The following is a 22,219-nucleotide window of genomic DNA, read 5'->3' as shown; positions in this document are numbered from 1 at the left end:
CCATCTACTTTGGTGAAAAGCTCCACTTCCACCTTGCAATAAATGGGCTGACATGGTATGGCCGGGGCAGCTAAACAGGTCACCATGATGTGAATGCCTGCTAAGGCATTTATTTATATCTTACCCCGCTGTTCTACCAAAAAGTAGTTCCATAATGGCTCTTAGGAACATTAGAAAAATAAAAAGGACAATTAAATTTCAATACAATCTTTTCCTTGCAAGGAGATCTGCAGAGGACTATTGTCTCTCACTGATGGCCTCATCAATGGCAGTTGGAAGCCAAAAAGAGGAGGGCTTTCAGCAAGCGAAGGGGTCCAGGCATTAACGGAAGGGTGCTGGCTGAATGGGGGTATGTGTTTATTTTTCCACCAAGTTATCCACAGGCACATTTTGTTCAGATTCAATCTCCCTTTCATCCACTGTTCTTGAGCAAGTCACTATTTTCACGATAGTCAGCGGAGGGGAGAGCTTTCTTTGTCCATTGCAGGGGGGGGGGGGAAACCCTTTTAAAATGTCACCAAGTGGCACTTCTATGACTATTTTGTTAGTTTTCAGGGTGCCACTAGACTATTTTGTTAAGTCTTTTGTTAAGTCTTCAAGTTTACTTTGGTCTTGGTTTACTCTACTGAATTTCACCTGGGAAATTTACAAGAAAAAACAACCCTATTTTAGAAATTGCCATGAAATCCTTTTGCACGTTGCAGGGAAGCTTTGGGGGTGCATGTCTGCTTCACTGGGGCATGGGCTAGGCCTTATCCTCGACCCATCTGAATCACGTCCATGGCCCAGAATATGCCCAACATTCTGCTGTAGCTACATTATGCAAAAGGAGATCAGCATTGTGGAGCAAGCTGCCTTTTAGGAGAAATCTACCTGCTATGAGTGATCATCACTTTGAGGAACCCCCAGTAAGTTTCCAGTAAACTCCTGGTTTAGCCAGAACGCTTTGGGGAAACCACCAGGCTGTCTTGGTGGGAACAAATTAACAGCTTTCTCAGAACATTAAAAACATAACATCATACGTGGCTGGCTAGGCAGGAACTGAGCCAAGGAGTGACACAGCTTTATTTACAAGCAGACCAGGAACAGGCATGCTGCAGTGGCCACGAGAACGAGCTATAAATAAGCAAGTCCCCAATACAAATGAGGAGGGGATTAATGTAAATGGGAGCTTCAGCAAGCAACTCTCTCTCAGCTCCCCCCCCCATTAACCATATGGGGACAATGATAATACTGACCTACCTTAGCAGGTCATTATAAGGTTTTTGAGATGATAACCTACAGGAAGCATTTGGAACACTCTAAAGGGCTAAGAATCCACATTTGCTGCAGTGTTTAGTCGGTCAGCTAAATTAAATCAGTTTTTTAAAAAATAAATGATGTTCTGGAGAAATCAGGCAGCTGATTTTCATGCAAGTGCTGACAAAAACTGCAGTTGGCCAATGCCTTCTTTGAAGAACTACTCCTTCCCGTGCAAGAAAGAATGGGGATGCCTAAGTGCACAAGTGCAGATTCCTTTAACTGGGTCACAGCCCTTTTATTAGCTAAAGTGAACTGTTCCAATGCTTTTGTTGTTTCAGCAGACTGCTTTGTGGGTACAGGAATCCAAGAGAAGTGGCAATGTCCAGAGCTGTTTCCAGGTGTGTTGCTTCATAGTTCATACTCTTGATCACTATACTCCACCTATTATGCTAGTTTTACACTCACAGTTCAGCACAAATCCAAGTAGGAGATGGCCAGGACTAGCACAAAGTAATACTTGTTTTGATGCATGACCAAATCCATGTTCACACAGAACTAGGGATGGAGTCAAAGAATGATGGAGCCACTAGAGACCGAAGTGCCATTAAATCCCTTCCGCTTCTCCCTTTCTGATTAACTACAAAGAAGTCAGCTCTGACTCATGCTGGAATAAATGTTGTTAGTTTAAATCTCTGGACTGACATTTTATTTTGCTTAAATGGACTGACATGGCTGCCCCTCTGAAATCAGATTACAGCATACCATCGACAGGAAAAAAACAAAGAAGGAGCACCAGCAGAGGTGTAAAGGCCTGGGAGAAAACTGGGGGTGAAAATCAGATTTTTTTTATTCTTTTTCTAAGTCTTTTTCAATTTTTCCAACAGATAAAAATGGAAATTTGGGGGAGTACTGAAAATTCCTAAGAAATATTTCTATTTTAGAATGAGTGAAATGCTTTTAAAGACAAGGTGGGCACACTGTAGACATTTACAGCTCTTAAATGCAAGATGCATTTCTGCACCTAGGGGGAGCATGCAGGGCTCTCAGTGCTTCTCAACAGTTGCATGCCTTCTGCTGCCATTTTGACGTGACTTGTGGTTGACTTTTCTATCTCCCTCACTGTGTCCTGCTGTGACACATAAACCCACAGACTGGATAAAATGTAGCTTATTGCCCTGCCTTGCAGAAAGGAGAGGAAAGATCAGAAGGAGGTGGGGCAGAAATGGCACCAAAGCCTCAGAGGAAAACTGAAAGTTTTATTGAGAACTGAGCTCTAACTACATAGCAAAAATTAAGACACATGAACTAAGATAGCACAGAGCACATCAGCTTGCAATTCTCTCTCAAACATTGGGTATATTTGCAATTTTTCTTGTACAAAACTAAGGCATTTATAACTTTTAAATTCCATAAATATGTCAAAACATTGCAATTTTATATGCTATAAATGATGTATTTCATGTTGCTAAAATAGTAAAATTAGTTTAGGTTTGATAAGACATGAACTACTGCATATATTTCAATTTTCCCAAAAATTTCCATCCCCCCCAAGCCCCCCTCCCCCCATAGCTTCAAGATTTCCAGAAATTCACACCTCTAAGCACCAGACTAAAGTTACCTGAGAAAGCAGGTAGCACTTGATAACAGAAGCAAACCAGCTACAAGCTGTTGGGTAGGAACCTAACCGCACAAACTTCAGAAAGAAGTGAAAGACAGAATCTTAGGCCGGTTAAAATTATACTGAGATTGGTCTGGGGTTTTTGTGTGGTGGCCTTGTTTACTGTTTGAGTACCTTATGTAATTATTTTTTTTTGTAAATTGCTTTGAGTTGGGGAACAAAAGCAGGATATATTAAATGAACAAATAGTATAAGTGGTAAGTCCCATTTTATTTAAAGCATACAATGGATTTTTAAGAGCTGTTAAAACGGAACATGCAGAATGGTTAATATCTTCAGTTTACAACTTAGAAAGAAAGAAAAAACAAGCTGTGTTTGCACAGAATCTTCTCTGTGGTCACAGTATGGAAGAGACCCATCACAAGACACTGAAGACGCAGGATTTCAGCTTTACCTGTATATTGCAAAAGCAGAACATTCAGAAACGAGCACCTGAACTGCTAAGCACATGCCAGCCCACCAGGAAATGGAAGGCTCTTATTCTCTGCAGAAGTTCCAACAGGATGAAACTTGAGATACACTGGTGAGATCCTTTTTTTTTGGGCGGGGGGGGATACAGGCTATGTTCTGAACCAAGGATGGCAAATGAAATATTCATCGAGTGCATTAGTGTAGCAATGTCTACATTCTGGACAGGCAGCGAGACCATGGCCCTGGCTGGCACTCTAAAGGCCTCTGAAAGCTGGCTGTGTTTTCAGTCAGAGGGCAATGGCTTTACAAATAGCAACCACTTTCTTTTATGCCCCTGCCTTGTTCTATCAACTAGAGATCCACGAAAATCAAGCATGTGTGTGCGTGGGGGAAAATCATATCAGCATCTCACCACCTCCTTCCAAACAGCTGCTTCAATGGTGTGCCTAATGCAGCAAATCAAGGAGAGAGGCTATCTGGCATCTCCAAAGATGTCCACAGCTTTTCTTCTATCTCTTTCCAGCCCAGCACTTCAAATGGAGGTCTGAGATAGCCTTTCTATAGCTGCTACAGTTTCTGCTTACATAGGTTTGGCAGTGAAGAGGTCATCTAGATACTAAAGACTGATCCACAAAGAGGTGGGGACAATGCTGAAACAGCCTTCGGCCCTTGCTAACTCTATTACCAGGCATCTCAGGACTGTGTGCAATCGATGGGGAGCACTCTCTTTTCCGGTTCTGTTGTGAATGGATAAGTACATCTTTGTTACAGACTTTCCCTCCTGTCCAAACTAGAGCAATTCCTATGTGTTTTACTGAAAGAAGCATCAGTTGTGGTGGAACCCACAGTTTGGCAGTATTCCATCACACTGAAAAATGTGAGAGTTCCAAGAACGCCCAGATCTGATGGATTTACTTTTATTCAGGTTCACTAGATGCAAAGTTGCCCTTAGCTTAGCCACGCTAATCTGTTGGCCCTAGAATGACGTGCACATCCCCAGCACATGAAATCTTCTCGCCATCCTTAACCACACCTGGTATGTTGGTACTGACATTACAGATCTGTAACCAGATGCAAATTTTGCTTTCAAATCCAGCTTAGTTTCATTGCATCCCTGGTGAAGGCAGGAATAATAACTAAGCATAGTTAAGGTCAGCCAGATCATTCCAAATGCAAGGGGATAGGCTGTGGATCATGGCTTCCAGAGTGTATTCTAACATACAGGCAGGTGACAATTGTACTCTGATGCCTAACAGGATAGCAGTATTACATCTCCACTAGCTGTGGGCATGAGTGGAACACAAAAAGTATACTTAGTTTCCATTTACAAACAATAAGAATTGCATAGAAACAATTGCAAGGCTTGTGGGAACATTGTGCCTGAGAAAACCTGATGGTCATATATATGCCAACATTTGTCTAGGATGCTAAACTGGAGGGGGGGGGGTAATTTCAGAACGGTACATTAACCCAACTGTTGCAAGTAACGAGAGCTGCATTGTAACATTGCCCTGTGAATATAAGAAACCCTTGATAACCATTCAAACAACGAGATAAAAGAAGAGCAAGGCCTTTAAAATTAATACAGGGAGTTTTTGCTTTAAATTACACTCTATACAGAGCATCGGGGGGGGGGAAATCAAACTCTTCTTATGCTCAGGCTGAGGTTAACCCAACAAGAGATCCACTTTAAATGTTATGCTAGTACCATGAGGGTACTCTCCTATGGGTTCACCTCAGCACATAGTTCAAGGCCTGCTACCATGTGGGCAGGGCCAACCAGTTCATGAAGTAAAATGATATTCTCAGGCCCCAGGCCACAGCTGTTGAATACCAGGGCCCAATGTGGCTGAAGTGCCTTCCCTTGGCCTCAGACAGAGAGGGGCAGGGGTTGAGACCAGTGTTCCCTCTAAGCTGAGTTAGTGTGAGCTACCTCACAGTTTTTTAGTCTCCAGCTCACAGATTTTTGTCTCAGCTCAGGAAGGATGGCTCCAGAAAAAACTAATTTATGCAGCAGCCACAGAGCTCCCAAGTACTTACCTTAAATCGGCGGGGGATGTATAGTTCTTCACGGGACAATTTTCACGGGGAAAACACAGGCGCTGCACTATTCCGTCGCCCAGACGTGACGTAGGCACATAGCCGGGCGACGCTCTAGCAGTGGGGCTGGAAACTCGATGGTAAAACATCCCAATAATTCCAAAGGACATCCACAAAATCACTTTTGTTGCTGTTGGTTTTCTTTAAATATGCAACTAAGTTTTCCTCCTCCACAGTCAGCATCATGAGAACTTCCTTTGAATAGATTCCATAGAGTTCATTGAATGAAAAACCACTCAACTCATCATAGAATTGGAAGGGACTTCACAGGCCATGACCAGTCTGACCAGTTCCAGTTTGGGTTGACAAAAGAAATAAATTTAGTAATTTAGGACAAGGTAAAAGGTAATGCTAGTTATCAGGCTCTGGGCCGTCAAATCTGAGCTCCAACTTTCAGTCCCCTGTTCTAAAGGGAAATTGCTTTTAGAATTTTAGAAAACAGAGCTTCAGACTGCATCCTACCAGTAAAAATAATCACAATCAAATGATTTGAGATATTAAGCCGATGGATTCATAGAAATCAGAGTTATACCAAGCACTGCATTTTGCTACTTTTATTTCAAAATCAACACAAACTGCAGAGCGGCAGATGCTGAGATGATGGCGAAGATGTGGCTTTACATTTCCATGGAAAATTTAATCACCCAAAGAGTGATTAACACTTGGAATTCACTGCCACAGGAAGTGGTGGCGGCTACAAGCATGGACGGCTTCAAAAGGGAATTAGATAAGCATATGGAGCAGAGGTCCATCAGTGGCTGTTAGCCACAAGGTATATAGATAGGGGCTCTGGGGCAAGTGATGCTCTGTCTTCTTGGTGCTTGTGGGGGGTCAACAGTGGGAGGGCTTCTAATGTCCTGGCCCCACTGGTGGACCTCCTGATGGCACTGGTATTTCTGGCCACTGTGTGACACAGAGTGTTGGACTGGATGGGCCTTTGGCCTGATCCAACATTGGCGTCTCTTATGTTCTTATGTTCTTATCTCTAAGAGTCATTGCTACATCATAAAATAAATAAGAATAAATGGATGGATGCCAATAGCAATACATTACTAGACAAACCACAAGCTTGGAAGTTTCAAAGTTGTAATTAAAGTTTTTTAGATGATGCTCACACAGTTCAAAGGGAAAATTAATGTTATTTAGATATTCTCAAACAATTCAAAGGGGATAGAGTACATATACATATTATTGATTTGTAAATTGGGGCCGGCGGGAAATAAAATCACAAATTAATACAATAATCCAAATTAAAAAATCAAGTTATGGCTTCATCTGAAAGAGGACTGCTTCTGATTTGACCTGCACAGCCAAAGCTAAAATTCTTATCAATATGTCTCCTTTTAAAGTGTTGGTAACTATCTGGACTTATCAAATTAGCATTCTTGGAATTTATTATGGATACAGCTGCAGCATAAAATGCCACAACTTGATCAACAAGCATTTCTGTTAACAGAGACCCTGAGAGACTTACAAAATCAGGTTCAGTTGCTTTTGTGAAAGCACAAACTTGGGCCAAAATGGAATTCATCTGTCTCAGAGCACTAGAAGTAAAATTTAATTTGGCACTTGGATGAATCAAAGCCAATAAGAAATACTTCCTGGAATCACCAGTACTGGAAAACTACAAAGCTGGCCAAACAACACCATCAGAAAATTTCTGCAAAGTACCACTGGGAGAGCGGAACATATTTTTAAGTGGTACACTGATTACTATGCCTCTTTCATTTCAGTAAATATCTTCTCTGAACTCTTCCTAGAAGCTAAAATGACTCAACTGAGGCTATCAGACTTTGGTCACATTATCAGAAGACAAGATTCATTAGAAAGGATAATCATACCAGGAAAAGTTATGGGCAGCAGGAAAAGAGGGAGACCCAACATGAGATGGATGGACCCAATCAAGGAAGCCATGGCCCCCAGTTTGCAAGACCTGAGCAAGGCTGTTAACAATAGGACATTTGGGATGTCATTCATTAATAGGATTGCCATAACTCAGAAGCAACTAGAGGTTCCTTTAGAGGTGTTACATATAAGGGGTCTCAGAAAAGAGCAAAACATTACAGATACAGTGATCTTTTAAAAGTACGCCACACTTCTGCTTGACAGGCACTTACAAGACAATTGAAAATGCTAATATAAACAATGACTTTTTAAAACCAGAGCACATGATAAAATACCCCAGAGATGATAGCATACGCTAAACAGCTGGGGGGGGGGGGGGGTTGAATCAACCATCTAAAGCTCAAATTGCACAGCCTGGCATCTAAAGACGACAAAGATGACACCAGGCAAATATCCCTTAGGAAAGAGTTTCACACATAGGGCAAAGCCCTGTAAAAGGCACCCTCCCCTCTTAAGAAACTTGCCTAAATTCTGAAGGGGGGGCTGTTAAGACAAGGGAATGTGGAATGACCTGAAATGAGACACATGACCCTGTTTTACAACCCCAGTGGCCTAAGGTCCTACGTGAACACGTGACCATAAAAAGCCTCTTATTATGCACAGGGAGAAAAGCACCCCATTTACAGTGATCGACAGAGGGACCATTTGCCAGGTCATCAGGAAGAAGCAAGATTGATTACTTTTAATATTACTTTTTAATATCCTGGCCAAGAGTGCATATCATGAGAAAAGTGGTTCAATGTCAGCTGGCAGGGAATGGGGGGACTCAGCCCCCATCTGTCCCTTATATATAAAGCCGTAGCGGGGCCCAATGTTCCAATGCACACCAACAGTGTTTGGAGGCTTGAACTGTCAGTCAGAAGACGCTGGCTGGGTTGGCTGCCTGCCTTGTGTAGTCCCGCCCACGTCAGCCCTGGCCAGTGTGTTCAGCTCAGTCTGCTCTGGGCCTCTGACAGGAGAGGCCCATCGGGTGGGGTTTGCAGAGGGGTGGGACCTCAGACAGGTAGAATACCATAGACTCCACCCTCCAAACCAGCCATTTTGTCCTGGGTAACAATTGTTGCAAATCTCCAGGTGAGGGCTAGAGATCACTCAAAATTATAACTGCTCTTCAGGTAGCAGAGATCAGTTCCTCTGGAGAAAACAGTGGACTCTGTCATTATACCCTGCTGAAGTCGCCACAGCAAATTGACACTGTTTGCCCAAAGCCAGAGCACTCTCCCAGAGCCTCTTTCTAGATCTCGTTGTATTTATTTCCACAACGGGCCTTATTCCTAGTTTCAAGATAAGTCAAACAGAACCCCTCCCAGAAAGGGTTAAAAGATTCTGCTTGTTCTGTGCAAGCCACACAAGCGAGAAGCTGGATACTGTCAGGAAAGAGGAGTGAAGTCTGTAACAGCCACCCTGTTTTTGTAAATTCCAGGAATCTTGTGCCCATTTCTCAGGGGAAAATGCCAAGGTAAAAGCACTGATCAGAAAAAACCTAGTTACTGCTTGTTTTTGGTTCTTTTCTTAGTCCCAGTAACACCTGTAGCCTTCTTCTGCCTTTGTGACCCTGGCGACAAGAGTTTCTAGTTAAATAAAGACTTTTTTTTTTGCCTTTTAAGATCTCAGACTGTGACTAAAATGCTCACCCACAGGCCCACCTGTTTATCCATGCAAAGATCAAACACCTGGCTGAGCTACGGGGCTGGCAGGCAGGGAAGGAGGGGGATAATTACTCCATATGCACACACACATGTAACACCCCACTTTCAGTGAGCCAGCCACTGAGAAGGGTTTTTTCCGGGGGGGGGGGCTAGTCTGGTTGGTGGCAGCAATTTACATGAGGCGAAAGGGCAAGGAGGGTCCCCTAAAAATGAGTTCAGATCCCTTCACACACACACTGATCACCCAACCACCTGAAGGCTTGTAGCTTTGGGGGGGGGGGACCTAGAAGAGAGAACTCAATTTTATTCTGCTCTGATGCGCAGGTTCCTATAGGAGCAATCAGTCCTTCAGACAGACTCCAGACTGTTCAGGGCTTTTAAAAATCAAAAACAGGTCTTTGAATTTTGCCTGGAAACAAATTGGGAGCCAGTGCAGTTCCTTTGGAACCGGAGCTACGTGGGTCCCTACAGATAACCCATTAACAAACTGGTCACTGTACTGTAGAGAAACTGAAGTTTAGGAACAGTTTTCAAAAGCAGGCAGACGTACAACACATTACAGTAATCCAGCAAAGGGACTACTACAGCAGGGGTAACTGTGGCAAGATCACCCTTTTCCAGGAGAGGCTACAGCTGACACACCAAAGTTTATAGAAAGTACTACCATTTGTGGGTTCACAAGCAGCATGGGATCTTACAGCACCTCCAGACTGAGGACCTGATCTTAAAGGGGAAGTGCAAGCCCATGTATTCTTGCTAATTTTATGATGTATATTTTATGATGCAGCAATGACCCTTTAAATATGGAAAACATTTCCATGGAAATGTAAAGCCACATCTCTGCCTTCAGCTCAGCATTCAATCTTCCCTTCTGCAGTGAGTGTTGATTTTGGAATAAAAGGAGCAAAATGCTGCACATGGTATCACCCATGTAATACGAGCTGAACACCACCTCCATGCCTGGCAAGCCACCCAACAGCACTGCTGTCCTCTCTTGTTTCGGTTTATCAGCCCCTATTCGTCCTATTACTGACTCTACAAACTATTCGAAACAGATGCTTTAGGCTGGTCCTGCATTGGGGGTTGGACTAGATGGTCTGTATGGCCCCTTCCAACTCCATGGTTCTATGATTCATTGCCTCACCTGTATTAGATGAAAAAGATAAACAAGCTGGGTGTCATCGCCAAACCAATGATTCATCACTCCACATCTCCAGACAATTTCTTTTAAGAGGTCCACACAAATATTGAATAACACAGTGGACCAAAAGGGAAAAAAGCACTATGGATCTTTGTAGCATAAATGCCCTGATCCCAACCAAAAGGACCCCAGCAAACATCCTTGGAACCCATCCTATCAGGAAGGAGCAGAACCACAGGAGAACAGTACCTGACACTCCAACCTAGGTGATCCAAAAGAATGCCACTATTGATAGCTAATTCTCTTCTTCTCTCTCTAGCACGAAAAACTGACAAGGGTTCAGGAGAATTGGCAGGGTTGTATTTCCCCCTCTGTCTCCTAGTACACTGTCCGCCAAGGAGACCAAAGCAGTTCCAATCCAGAACAGGGTGAAAGGCAAGCTGAAATAGGGCTAGATAAATTGCATCACACAAAAATGACTAGAGGTAGGCCACCACTACCTACTTGAGCATCTTGCTCAAAAGGGGGATGCCAGCAACCAGCCAACACTAATTGGCTTCAGGGAGAATGTTATCCTCAAAGCGCTTAGCAAATATATCATGGCAGTCAGCCAAAGGGTTCTAGAATCTAGATGGTCAGCTTCACCATCAGGAAAGCACTGGGCAAATACAATGGTGGCAGAGAAGAGGCTTTTCTTTCTTATCATCATCACCTCTGAGAAGGCTTGCTAGCTCACTCCAGCCTGTCATCAGCCACATCTGTTCCACGTTTTCCTTCACATGCATCCTCTAGTCATCAGCCGAACTGCTTTACTCTCACACACACACCAGTTCCCCATCATGAGAGAGCACCAATCTATATCTAGCCAGTGGAAGAAGACATCTAGTAGGTATCAAGTCTACCACTTGGGCCAATCTGTTATCAAGCAACAGCATGTTAAGGGTTAATGGTTACTGACATGGCAACTAGCATTCAACTGCCTGGAAAAGAGCCAGCGACGGGGCGAGCTCTTTTACCTGGCACATCCTACTTCCATTGCCCTACCTCCCCCGGTTCGGAACAGTGAAAATCCTGTTCCCTTTCCCTAACTGATTACAAATTAAAATTTACTGCTGAAATATTGCATTAGGAAATAAGGGGGGGAAAGAAATGCATGCTGACAATGCAATATTCAAGTACAATTTTTTAAAGATACTTTTGTTGAAAAACTGAAGAGTGGAATGGCTTCCTTATGGATTTAACACACGGAAATAACCAAAAATATACAGCTCAACATAATGGAGTTTACATAACGCCATTAAGCCTGTCATCCTACAGGCAATTCTGAAGCCAAAGAGTCTAAAGCAGAAGAGACTGATGATTTGCTGTCTCACTAAAACAGCCCCAGTAAACATCTCTGTCCCCATTATTACAAATGCATTTCACATTTATGGGATGTGTCACCCTTAATTCCAAGCGGATTAAGTGGGAACTGCTCTGAATGGAGAATACACAAAATGTAACAAGGCTTACGATACGGAATGAAGTGAAACATTACTAGAGAAAAAGGCTCTAGGCTTTACAGTTTTTAGGCATGCACTCAGGAGGTTTTAAGCATCGAGCGCAAAGGTAACATGCTTGTTTGCAAGCATACATGCCAGTTTTGTGATGTTCATTTGAGATCCAGAATCGGTTTCCTGTTGACTGTGCGCAGCTGGTGGTGAGGCCGGGTTCAACCATGTGAAACAGCCCTGAGGCACATCGCCATAAAGGAAGGGAGCCACCTTATCGTACAACCAGTCTTCAGCCTACTGAGTGCTACACCCATCAGACCCTATCAAGTCTTCATACCCATTTTACAAGGCAGCACAGAAAGGTTCAAATACACCATTATCACTGACAAACCTCAGGGCAAAGAAGAGAAAAATAACAAACGTGCTCTCTTGGCTACTTGAAACCCACTGCTGGAAAAGAAACCTATTAGAGAGGATAACATGAAGCTCCCTATCGCGGTATTCTTTTTACTCCCCTGCCCCATCCAGCTGCACATTCATGCATCCGTACAACAGAATCCAAAACGGAGTAGCCAAATGAAGCTGCATTACACCAAGTCAAGTCACTGGTTTATCAAGATCAGCAACATCCGTCTCCTTCAACTAGCAGTGGCTCTCCAGGGTCTCAGGCAGAGATCATTCAGACAGTCTCCTACTTGATCCTTTTAACTGGGGTGCCGAGGACTAAACCAGGGACTTTCTGCATGCAAAGCAGAGGGTCTTCCACTGACCCCAACTCCACCCAAACAGATGGAATAGGAAGGAAGTGTTTTTTCCCCCAAGAACCTTTGTAAATTTCCATTTTTCTAAAATTAACTTCCCCTAGATTTTGTCTACCAAGTAACTCCTTTTAAGGTTCTTTCTTCGTAACTCTAGAAGATCTCAAACATCACCGGAAAATGCACATCATCGCAGGGGGAACAGTGTGTAAATATTGCAGGGAATCATTAAAAAAAATCAGGCAGATAACACCGCCCCTATATTTTGGAATAGATATTTCTTGTCATGTCAGTTCTTCAGTGAGATAAACTACAAAAAAGAAATGAAGAGAGCCTCTTGTATTGGATCAATTTCCATTGGTGCACACGAGCCATTGAGTTCAGCAGAAACTCTCGTGAAGGATGCTTCATCACTGCACTTGATAACTCGAAAGCTTTTTCTTCTCTCCCTTTTTTTTTCTTTTGGCACACCAGGCTTGTAAGCAGTCTGACATTCCTAAGCACTACGTCCAACAAAAGACTCGTTTTCAGATATGGACGGGCATCCTAGATGACAGATTCCCAGCCTCTTTCTTTTTTGCCAGTCAGACACTTAGGTTCTTCACAGGGCCCAACATCTATTCATTTTGTGTATAGGATGGCAACTTACACCAAATCCTGCAATGCAGTCTGCTGTCAGTATAAGTTCTCTTTGCTGTTTGTTTGCTTTCAAGAGAAGATTCTGTACACTAGAAGAAGCCCAGCTGTTGCATATTTTCATTCTGCCCCTACCGTAAACTCCCCCCACCCCACCTCCCTTATCAAGTGATGCTCTCCCCCTCCGGTTTCTATTAGGTGGTGAATGAATAAGGAGGAAAGCACTACAGATCTCTTTCTGCCCTGCCTAACTAGTGATAAGCATTCTACCTAGAGCTCGGCCTTGCTGATTTGCTTTGGATGTGGGGAGGGCTCTCAAAGTCCAGGTGGCAGATTCTCTGTTTCCCATATCTACCCACAAGTTCACTGGGACTGCCGAATGCTTCCAACCCAGACAACAGCACATAGGGTGACATGCAAGTAGCCATCCACAGGGCTTGCATGTATGTAGACGAGGGCCAGAGATCTCCAAGTAAACGACAGTGTTGATTTGTCGTATCACTCAACCAAGCAGCCTCAGTAAACATCTAATTCCTTACTGTTAGAAATGCATTGTGTGCCCACACATCATCCTCAGCTCCTCGCTGATCTGAATGGGAATTACTCTGAAAGCAAGTAAAACCTGACAACACCTACAGGAACAAAAAAGCTTACAAGGAACAGGAGGGCTGCCTTCAGAATTAAGACTTCTTGGTTTTACATTTTCTTCTTCACTATCAAAGGCAACAGCAGTTATCAGCAGAAACTTGTAACGTCTAGTCCCCATTTGGGAACTGGAGTGGGAGTAGTCTCTCTCCAACACCGTCCTCAAACACAATCACATAACTGAACTGGGGAGAGGTCAGAGTTGAGCACATGGCTCTTTCCGAAACAGCCTGTTCCTTCACAGGCATATCCACTTCACAATTTGAGAGGCAGAATTGAGTAAGTGCTTGTCCACTGCAGACACAGATAACTGCAGCTTCTTAGTCGTTTAATTCCATTCGAAGAGCCACTGGACAGTATTCATGTACTATATCTGATTTAAGGGGGGGGGGAATCTTCATCTGTAGATCAGCAGATAAGCCACAAGAAGACTGTGAAGATCCAAATGGATTATTACTGCTAAATATCACACACACAAAAAGCAAAGCAAATACTTGGAACATGTCCCACCAACCCTAAGTTCAAAAACACGTTGATAAGATCCTAACTATGACTATTCAAGAAAGAGATCTTAAGATTTCAATAGAAAGCTCATTGCAACGAAAACACCAACGCACTATACAGAAGTGACACAGGCAAAACTCAAGGTTAGGATCTGCTTCTGACTTATGGAGACCCTACGAATTAAAGGTAAAGGTTTCCCTTGCTCGAAAGCTAGTCGAATCCGACTCTAGGGAGCGATGCTCATCTCAGTTTCCAAGCTGAAGAGCCAGCACTGTCCAAAGACGTTCCGTGGCAAGGCGGGATATAAATGGAAAATAATAATCATCATCATCATCATATGGCCGGCGTGACTAAATGCCGAGACGCACAAAACACTGTTACCTTCCCATCAAAACAGTATCTATTTATCTGCTTGCAATTTCTTGCTTTCAAACTGTTAGGTTGGCAGGAGCTGGGGCCAGAGACGGGAGCTCACTCTGTTACACAGCACTAGTGTCTCAAACTGCCGAGCTACAGACCTTCTGAACTGCAGTTCAGCGTCTTAACCTCTGAGCCACTGTGGCCCATGACCTCTAAATCGTCCTATCATTGACAGCCTTGCTCAGGTCTTGCAAACTGAAAGCCATGGCCTTCTGTATTGGGTCAATCCATATCATGTCTGGTCTTCCTCATTTCCTTCTGCCTTCAACTTTTCCTAGCAACTGCTCTCTAGGAGGGAGGGGGAGGAGATGGAAAGCTGAAGCCAGGGGGCAGATAATGGTAAGTTGACGGTTGGCTGGGAGGGACATAGGGTTGCCAACTCCAGGTTGGGAAATTCCTGGCAATATGAGGAGTGGAGCCTGGAGAGGGTGAGGTTTGAGGAGGGGTAGGACATCAGACAGGTACAATGCCATAGACTCCACCCTCCAAACCAGCCATTCCCTCATGGGGAACCATTGTTGCCAGTCTCCAGGAAGGGATGGAGATCACACAGAATTACAACTGCTCTTCAGATGGCAGAGATCAGTTCTCCTGGAGAAAATAGTGGACTGTGTCATTATACCCTGCTGAGGTCGCCACAGCAAATTGACGCTGAGTGCCCAAGGCCGGGGCACTCTCCCAGAGCCTCTTTCTAGAGCTCGTTGTATTTATTTCCACAATTAGCCTTATTCCTAGTAGAGACTATAAAACGATGAGCCTTGTTGAAAAAGCAACTCGTTATCTCTCAAAATATTACAGCAGAGAATGAATGATTGACAGCATGTTCCAGATTGATAAAAGGAAGTCCTTCTTTACGTGACACTTATTTAGATTATTAAATTTACAACAGTATGCAATAATGGCTGTAAGTTTATCAGTTCTTAAGAGGGCTAAGCAAATTCATCCAGTATAGGATCACAGGTATTAGTCATTACACCTAAACAGAACTTCCATGTTCTGGAATTACATTTCCAACTAACGAATTTTGATACAAACACAGGAAGGTCCAATGACTTCATGCCGTGCTTGCAAGAAAACCACAGGCATCAGGTTATGCACTGCTGGAAACAGAATGCTGTATTACCTAGGCAATATTTTATATTCTCAAAACTGATCTGTGAAGGCCACTGTGCTCCCAAGACACAACACAAGAAAACAAACCCATTCCACTCAAGTGACAGGAATCTACTACAAGGTTCCTGGCCAATTACCCTAATGGGAGCCATTTCCGGAACGACCCTCTTTTTATATCAGTCATCTAGATTTTATTACTGCTAAATAATTCACACAATTAACCGAGATGCATTTTGGCATCCCTTTCTCTAGTCAGCATTTAAAAAGTATGGTTTAAAGGGTTTTTTAAAACAAAATACATGAGATTCAGGCCAGAAACAACTGGTTAACAAAATAGGGCAAAGCGATTTTGGGCTTCCTAATATCAGGTTTTTATAGCCCTGCTTTGTTTGTATTTGTTTACCGCTGCATTTGATACAGGAAAGCAGTTTCCAGGGATGCTGTCACTGCAAGCCTTGCCTCCCCTCATTTGAAAGGCTGAAATTCCAACAAATCTGTCTGCAACACCCACCACAATGCAACATGAGAAGAAAGGAGACACAGCAGATGCAGGAATGGAATAGGACAGATTGTACTTTGTATCACAACCACACTCAAAATTAATTCCAGGGGAAGTCTATGCTGAAAACAAGTTATGTACGCCAGCTCAAAGTATTCCCCACCCCCAAGAAGCAGATTTGCGTGAACCCATTCTCAATCTGATGTTCTATAACTTTGCGACATTTGGGTTTTCCAAAGAAGTACAACTGGGTAAGAAGCAGTTTAAAACAAAAATCCAGTGGCAACTTAAAGACCAACAACATTTATTTCAATATGGGCTTTTTGTGAGCCACTTCCTCAGATATGTGGAAGGAAATCAAACTGGGGATTCTGTTTAAAGGGAAGATTACATAGGGAGGGAGTTACTAGAATATGATTAGCAGTTGTAAACAAATAAGCAAGTTGAAAGTTATGCAAGGGGAAGCAGCCAGAAGTTTAAGAGAGAAGCAGACGGAGTTTTACAAATAGCATAACCTATTACCCAAGGAGGCAAGGAAAAACGCACAGAAACTGTGTCCTCTAGAAATTGGGGGATTTGGCAATAAGCCTTTGCATCATTAGACTGTTGAAATCTCATTTGATTCAACAGCCAGCATACAAAATTATTTTTTCAACTCCTCTCTCCACTAGGATGGTCAGTTTCTCTCTCTCCCTCTCACACACACACCCTCCTTGCGAACTCAGATTCTGAAGCATCAAATAATTAATATTATTAAAGGTGGTGGGCACTCCTTTACGCTTTAATTTGTTACAAGTGTCCTCTCCATTATCAGATTTTATTAAAGCAGGGCAACATAGGTTTTCCCTCCCCACATGTTATCCCTCACAACATGTTATGTCATGTTGAGGTATGTTAGGCTAAAAGACAGCAATCCAAGGCCACCTAGCGAGGTCCCTGAAGCTATCTGAGCCCCCAACCTCCTCAGTCCTGGTTGAACACACCAACTGCCACACCACAGTTTGCCACTACCTGCTGAAAACAGAACAGACACTTAAACCCCCTGGGAAAAAATCTGGACCATCCTCACATGAGTTCACTAAATGGAATGCTCCCAATGGAAAAACACAAGAAAGGTATCCTGGTGCACAAGAGTTGTGAGCTGTACGGAAGCTACTGCCATTCACCTCTGACTGTATGAACATGACCTGGGTCACCTATAGCCCCTTACCTGTATATCTGTGTCTTTCACAGGCTCCAGAGGCTCAAAGGTTGTGACAGCGCTGAGACTCTCTAGCCGCTGAGAGATGTGAGAGATGTCAAGCCCTCTGGACCCAAGAAGAACCGATCTATGAAGGAGATGAGAACAAAGAAGTTACGGGAGCTTCTGCACAAGAGGCAGGAGTCCCAGTTTGGGATTAGTGACGATGACTATTGTACACAGTATTTCCCATTTACACATCCTAAAATAATACTTATTTAAATAAAATAATCTGATCAACATATCACTAAACTTTGAACCTACAGGTATTGAAATTAATCTGGTTTACTCTTTAAGCATGGAAAACCTACGTGGCCCAGAAAGTGCTAGCCATGGAGAGACGAGCCGACATTTTCCAAATAGCACTTCACGGTCCTCTTGCAGGCAACCTGGACACACAGTCGAGAACTGAAAAATGCTTTATCATGTGTCTGGAAGTTTGCCTGGGATTTTCTCAGCTCACCATGCCAAATGGGAAAATAGTAATGATACTTTGTTTTGCCAAAGATAGTCAAAATTTTAGATTGAGTTGGTATCTCTAAGGACACGACAGAAAAATGCAAGCAGCCTGGACACTTACGCTTTGACATCTGCAGTCTCCTGCGAGGTCCGAGTGAGAGTCCGGGAGCGCAGACGCTCTCCTGCCTGTTGGATCTCCTGGAGGTTACGTTCGACATGAGGGAGCTCAGCGATGCCCTCTGTCTCTGCTGCAAGTTGCTCTGCCTGCTGCAGAAGCTCGCCGAAGCCTTCAGCGTCCATTTTCAGGGCAGGGAAAACCTAAAGGAAGGTAAGCAGGAGGGGAGGGGGGAAGATGGAAGTTGTAATGAAGACCACCAACTGCAAAAACAGGTTTGGCTGCATAAGAAAAGAGAAGTCAATGTTGGATCAGGCCAATGGCCCATCTGGTCCAACACTCTGTCACACAGTGGCCAAAAATACCAGGTGAAATCAGGAGGTCCATCAGTAGGGCCAGAGATCCATCAGTTAGGCTTTAACACCCATGAATGAATCAAGATTCGAGCCCAGTAGAACCTTAAAGACCAACAAGATTTCCCAAGGTATAACCTTGCAAGAACAAAAACCTTCTTCATCAGATACCATGATGTGGGCAAACAGAGTGGCTTGTGGACTGGCAAGTCTTTGGCTTTGCATCTCCGTGGCTACCCAGTTTCAGTCCCTGATTTGTTCAGAATTTCACGTGGGCAACCGTGTCGGTTTGCAGTGGAAGAGCAAGACTTGTGTCCAGTAGAAACCTTAAAGGCCAACAAGATTTCCAGGGTACGAGTGTTTGTATGCCAGATGACAAAGGGAGCCTGAACTCTCCAAATCCTCTACCCTGGAAATCTTGTTGGTCTCTAAGGCTCTACTGGACCCAAATCTTGCTCTTCTACTACAGACCAACATGGACACCTACCGGAAACTATGCTCCCACACTGAAAATCCTCTTAACCTTCACATCCCACCTGCCCTTCCAGGGATCTGCCGCCTTCCGCTGTTGCCCTTGTGAGCCCTCGGAGCAGCTAGACGTCTCAGAATGGGAGGGGAGGGGGTTAAGTCACTACCATCCTCCTCCTCCTCCCTGCTGGGTCACCACCAACATGGCCTCAGGTGCCCAGCTTGCTTCCTCCCTGACCTCTGCCTGATAGCTCCCTCTTATCTCCCTGTCCCTTCTCTAAACCCCACCTCCCCACTTCTCCCCCAGTTGCCTGACCCTGTCCATCAGGGCTGACCAGCCTCTTGTTGCCGGGAGTCACTAGGACTGACCTCTTGACCCGCCCCCACTCCTGTCTCTCCTTGGACAGAGGCGGGCAGCTTGGCTTCCATCAAACTTTCCTCCCAGCCCTGTGCCGCCTTAGCTGCTGGCAGGCCCCATGCCCCATGCCCCACAGCCAGCCAAGCTGGAGCTCCAGTCCCTGAGGCAGTTGGGCCTCACCCTACAATGTCGGGCGCCTGCCACCATGTTTGTCCTGGGGATGCCGCTGGCAACAGCAGCCCCTGGGTAGTGAGCACTGGCTCCTTCGCGTTCCACTCTGCCCCCAGCCCCCGGACAGGTAAAGAAGCTCGGGCGGGGGGCCCTGCTGCCAACGGGGTTCAGGTGGCTGGAGCCACCCCAGCTCCTTCCTGTATGTCCGGGGAGGGGGGCAACTCTGAGCCCGAATACAATGGCAATCACTTAACATCTTTAAAAGCAGGAGCTTATAAGCCTTTATTTTCGCAGTGACTTTGCTGCCTTGCTTAATTGGTCCGTGGCAGTTTATTTCTCTTGTTAAGGTCTGCCGACTTGGGCCACTGAGGGATTCCTAAAGCCAAGGCAGCCAACCCAATATACCATAGTGCTGTCGGCTGTGAAGAAGTAATACTTCAGACTAATGGAGGGTAGAGATGGATATAAATAAATGCAGCCTGCTCCCAGCGGCCTGTCGCACTCTAACGTGACCAAGAAACAGAACCCACAACAGGTAAGAGCGAGACTCAAATGACCTCGGTCACCACCATGCTTAACCCCCACCCCAACAGTGTTCCCTTTATACCCGCCCGTTGATGTGAGCAACTGCACAGCAATTTATATGGAAAAAAGGACAACACTACGCTTGGAGATCTTCGGCTGGGTCCAGACTACATTTCCCCCTAATGGAAAGGCCTTCCGTCAGCAGAAGTGAACTTTCCTGCCTCTGCCCTACTGCCGCCTGTTGGCCTCCCACAATGCTGCTCCCGAGGGACAAGGGACCCTTAAGATTTGCATGAGGGGCAAAAATTGGGGTGCCTGCAGTAGGAAACTGGAACTGGCAGGAATTATTCCCCTCCTTGCATTAGCGGAAAATTTAGCCTGGATCCAGCCCACTGTTTACAATCAATGGGGGGGAAAGTATTCTGACCATTCGTGGCCTCGCCCTCAGTGACAAGGATCCTCTAGGTGATGGGGGGGGTGCACGGTTGTGGCAGTGTGCATGCTGAGCCCCCACTCACCCACCCTGGGGATCCTTTGAAAATACATGCTCTCTCTGTCAATGCTCAGCCCACCCATCAGGAAGACAGGAATACTGCTAGGTAAAAATACAAGCTGATAGCTAAGCCTGAATGCAGGCAGAAACCAAGCTGCAAACTACCAGGCTGGCTCCAGACAATGGACCTCACATGAATATCCTGCCTCCAAACACACACAACCGTCATAAAAGCCAGCATGCTCTGCTAGCATAAATGGCAATCCGATTTCAATAAGCTAATAAACAGTGCAGGGAGTGGGTGTGGAAACCACTAAGAGACAGAGCGAAAGGCCATGGAGAAAAGACAGTTTCATGCCCTGCAATGCAGTACGGGATGCCGCCTCAACATCTACTTGCAAGCCGCTCCCCCACCCCCCTTGGCAGAGGATGACTGTGCCGCTGCTTGCCAGAACAGCCTCTGCTGGCAGACAGTGACCGGAGCAGTCGCCCTCCCACCCAGCCGAAGCTGCTACTGCCGGTTCCCAGAAGGAGCAGCAGTGCGTCTGGTGCTGGCTACCAGAAATCTGCTTTGATCCGGTTCACTTCTCTTTTTCATTAACTACCTCGTAGGAAAGACAGCGGCATAAGCATCGGAAAACTTCCCAGACAGTAATAAAGCCAATAAGCATGTCAAAAGGAAAGGCACATTCCATTGGCTGCACCCAACAAATGTACATTCTTGCTTGTAGGGGGTTTTTTTTGTTATGTTTTTTAAAAAACGTATTATAGGGAAGTGGTAGTAAATCAGCCAAAACACACAAATCTTTGCTAACGCTAGAATGATCTGATCTGCGCACTCTGCGAGAAGTCTTGAGAGTGTTAGCAGAGCTGGGCCGCTTACTCACTACTGACAAAAAGGACAAGAACAGAAAAATTTAACACCACAGTGATCTTCAAGTATCTCATAAATCTCTGTGGTGGGTTTTTTTTTTCTTTTTTAGCAGCAGACTTGATGCTGAAAAAATGATAGGCTGGCTTGCCCCACAAATCTTCAGATACAATAGCCAAAGCCTTAAATTTTTTAAATAGGAGTTTCCCCCTGCCCTCTAACTAAGGTTTCTTTAAAACATGAAGGGGGGGGGGGAGTACAACAGAAAGATGTTGGCGCTTGTCATGGCTTAATACACATGATCTCCTTCAGAGTTCCTGAAGACATCCTCTCCTTTTATGTCTGAATTCAAAATTATATGCAGTGCCCAAAACATAAGATTAAAAGATGCATGTATTTTTTAAAAATAATATATACCAAAATAAACACATGTTTAAAACTTTATAGAAGTTGTTATCACTGGTGACCACGTGCTCACTTCTCTCAATTTTAATTGCCTTTCATAGTTTCGAATTTGCAAGCACTTTGGGTACTTCAAAAATGAAAAGCAGATCATCAGAAATGCCATGAATAAATTAGATGCAGTATAACCACTTAAACTTTTTGTAAAGTTTAACGACCTTAAAGACCAACCAAATTTTCCACGGTGTATGCTTCCATGTGTCGAAGCTCACTTCATTAGATACAATGGAAGGTTTCCGATGAACAAGCTATGAGTCCCAAAAATATTTGAGGTTTGACTGGTAAAAGCATATACCCTGGAAAATGTGGTTGATCTTTGTGCTTCTGGACTTGAATTTTGTTGTAGTATTACAGTCTAACATGGCTACTAGGGATGGGTATGAACCTAAAAAGGGCAGTTTGGTTCAGTTCGGTGTTTGGAACAGCCCATAAACCAAACTCTGAACTGGCACCACACAAACCAAACTGGTCTGGCAAGTTCAGTTTCCCCTTTCTCCTGGCCATGGAAGA

At 44.4% G+C, this 22,219-nt stretch overlaps 1 protein-coding gene across 1 annotated transcript in view; it reads right to left on the bottom strand.

Annotated features, from left to right (window-relative positions):
• NUP93 (nucleoporin 93kDa) overlaps positions 1-22,219 on the bottom strand; it is a 119,529-nt gene that overhangs the window by 86,100 nt on the left and 11,210 nt on the right. The window contains exons 2-3 of the mRNA XM_015421389.1: positions 18,015-18,211; positions 17,405-17,522 (exon numbers count right to left, since the gene is read on the bottom strand). Of these exons, the coding sequence (XP_015276875.1) occupies positions 17,405-17,522; positions 18,015-18,193 (297 nt within the window). The 5' untranslated portion in view covers positions 18,194-18,211. The remainder of the gene's footprint in view (positions 1-17,404; positions 17,523-18,014; positions 18,212-22,219) is intronic.

The sequence above is a fragment of the Gekko japonicus genome, unplaced genomic scaffold, assembly GCF_001447785.1.
Source record: "Gekko japonicus isolate JY-2015 unplaced genomic scaffold, Gekko_japonicus_V1.1 scaffold674, whole genome shotgun sequence".
Classification (NCBI taxonomy): domain Eukaryota; kingdom Metazoa; phylum Chordata; class Lepidosauria; order Squamata; family Gekkonidae; genus Gekko; species Gekko japonicus.
The sequence above is the reverse complement of the archived record's forward strand: the minus strand, read 5'-3'. Positions and strand labels throughout refer to the sequence as shown.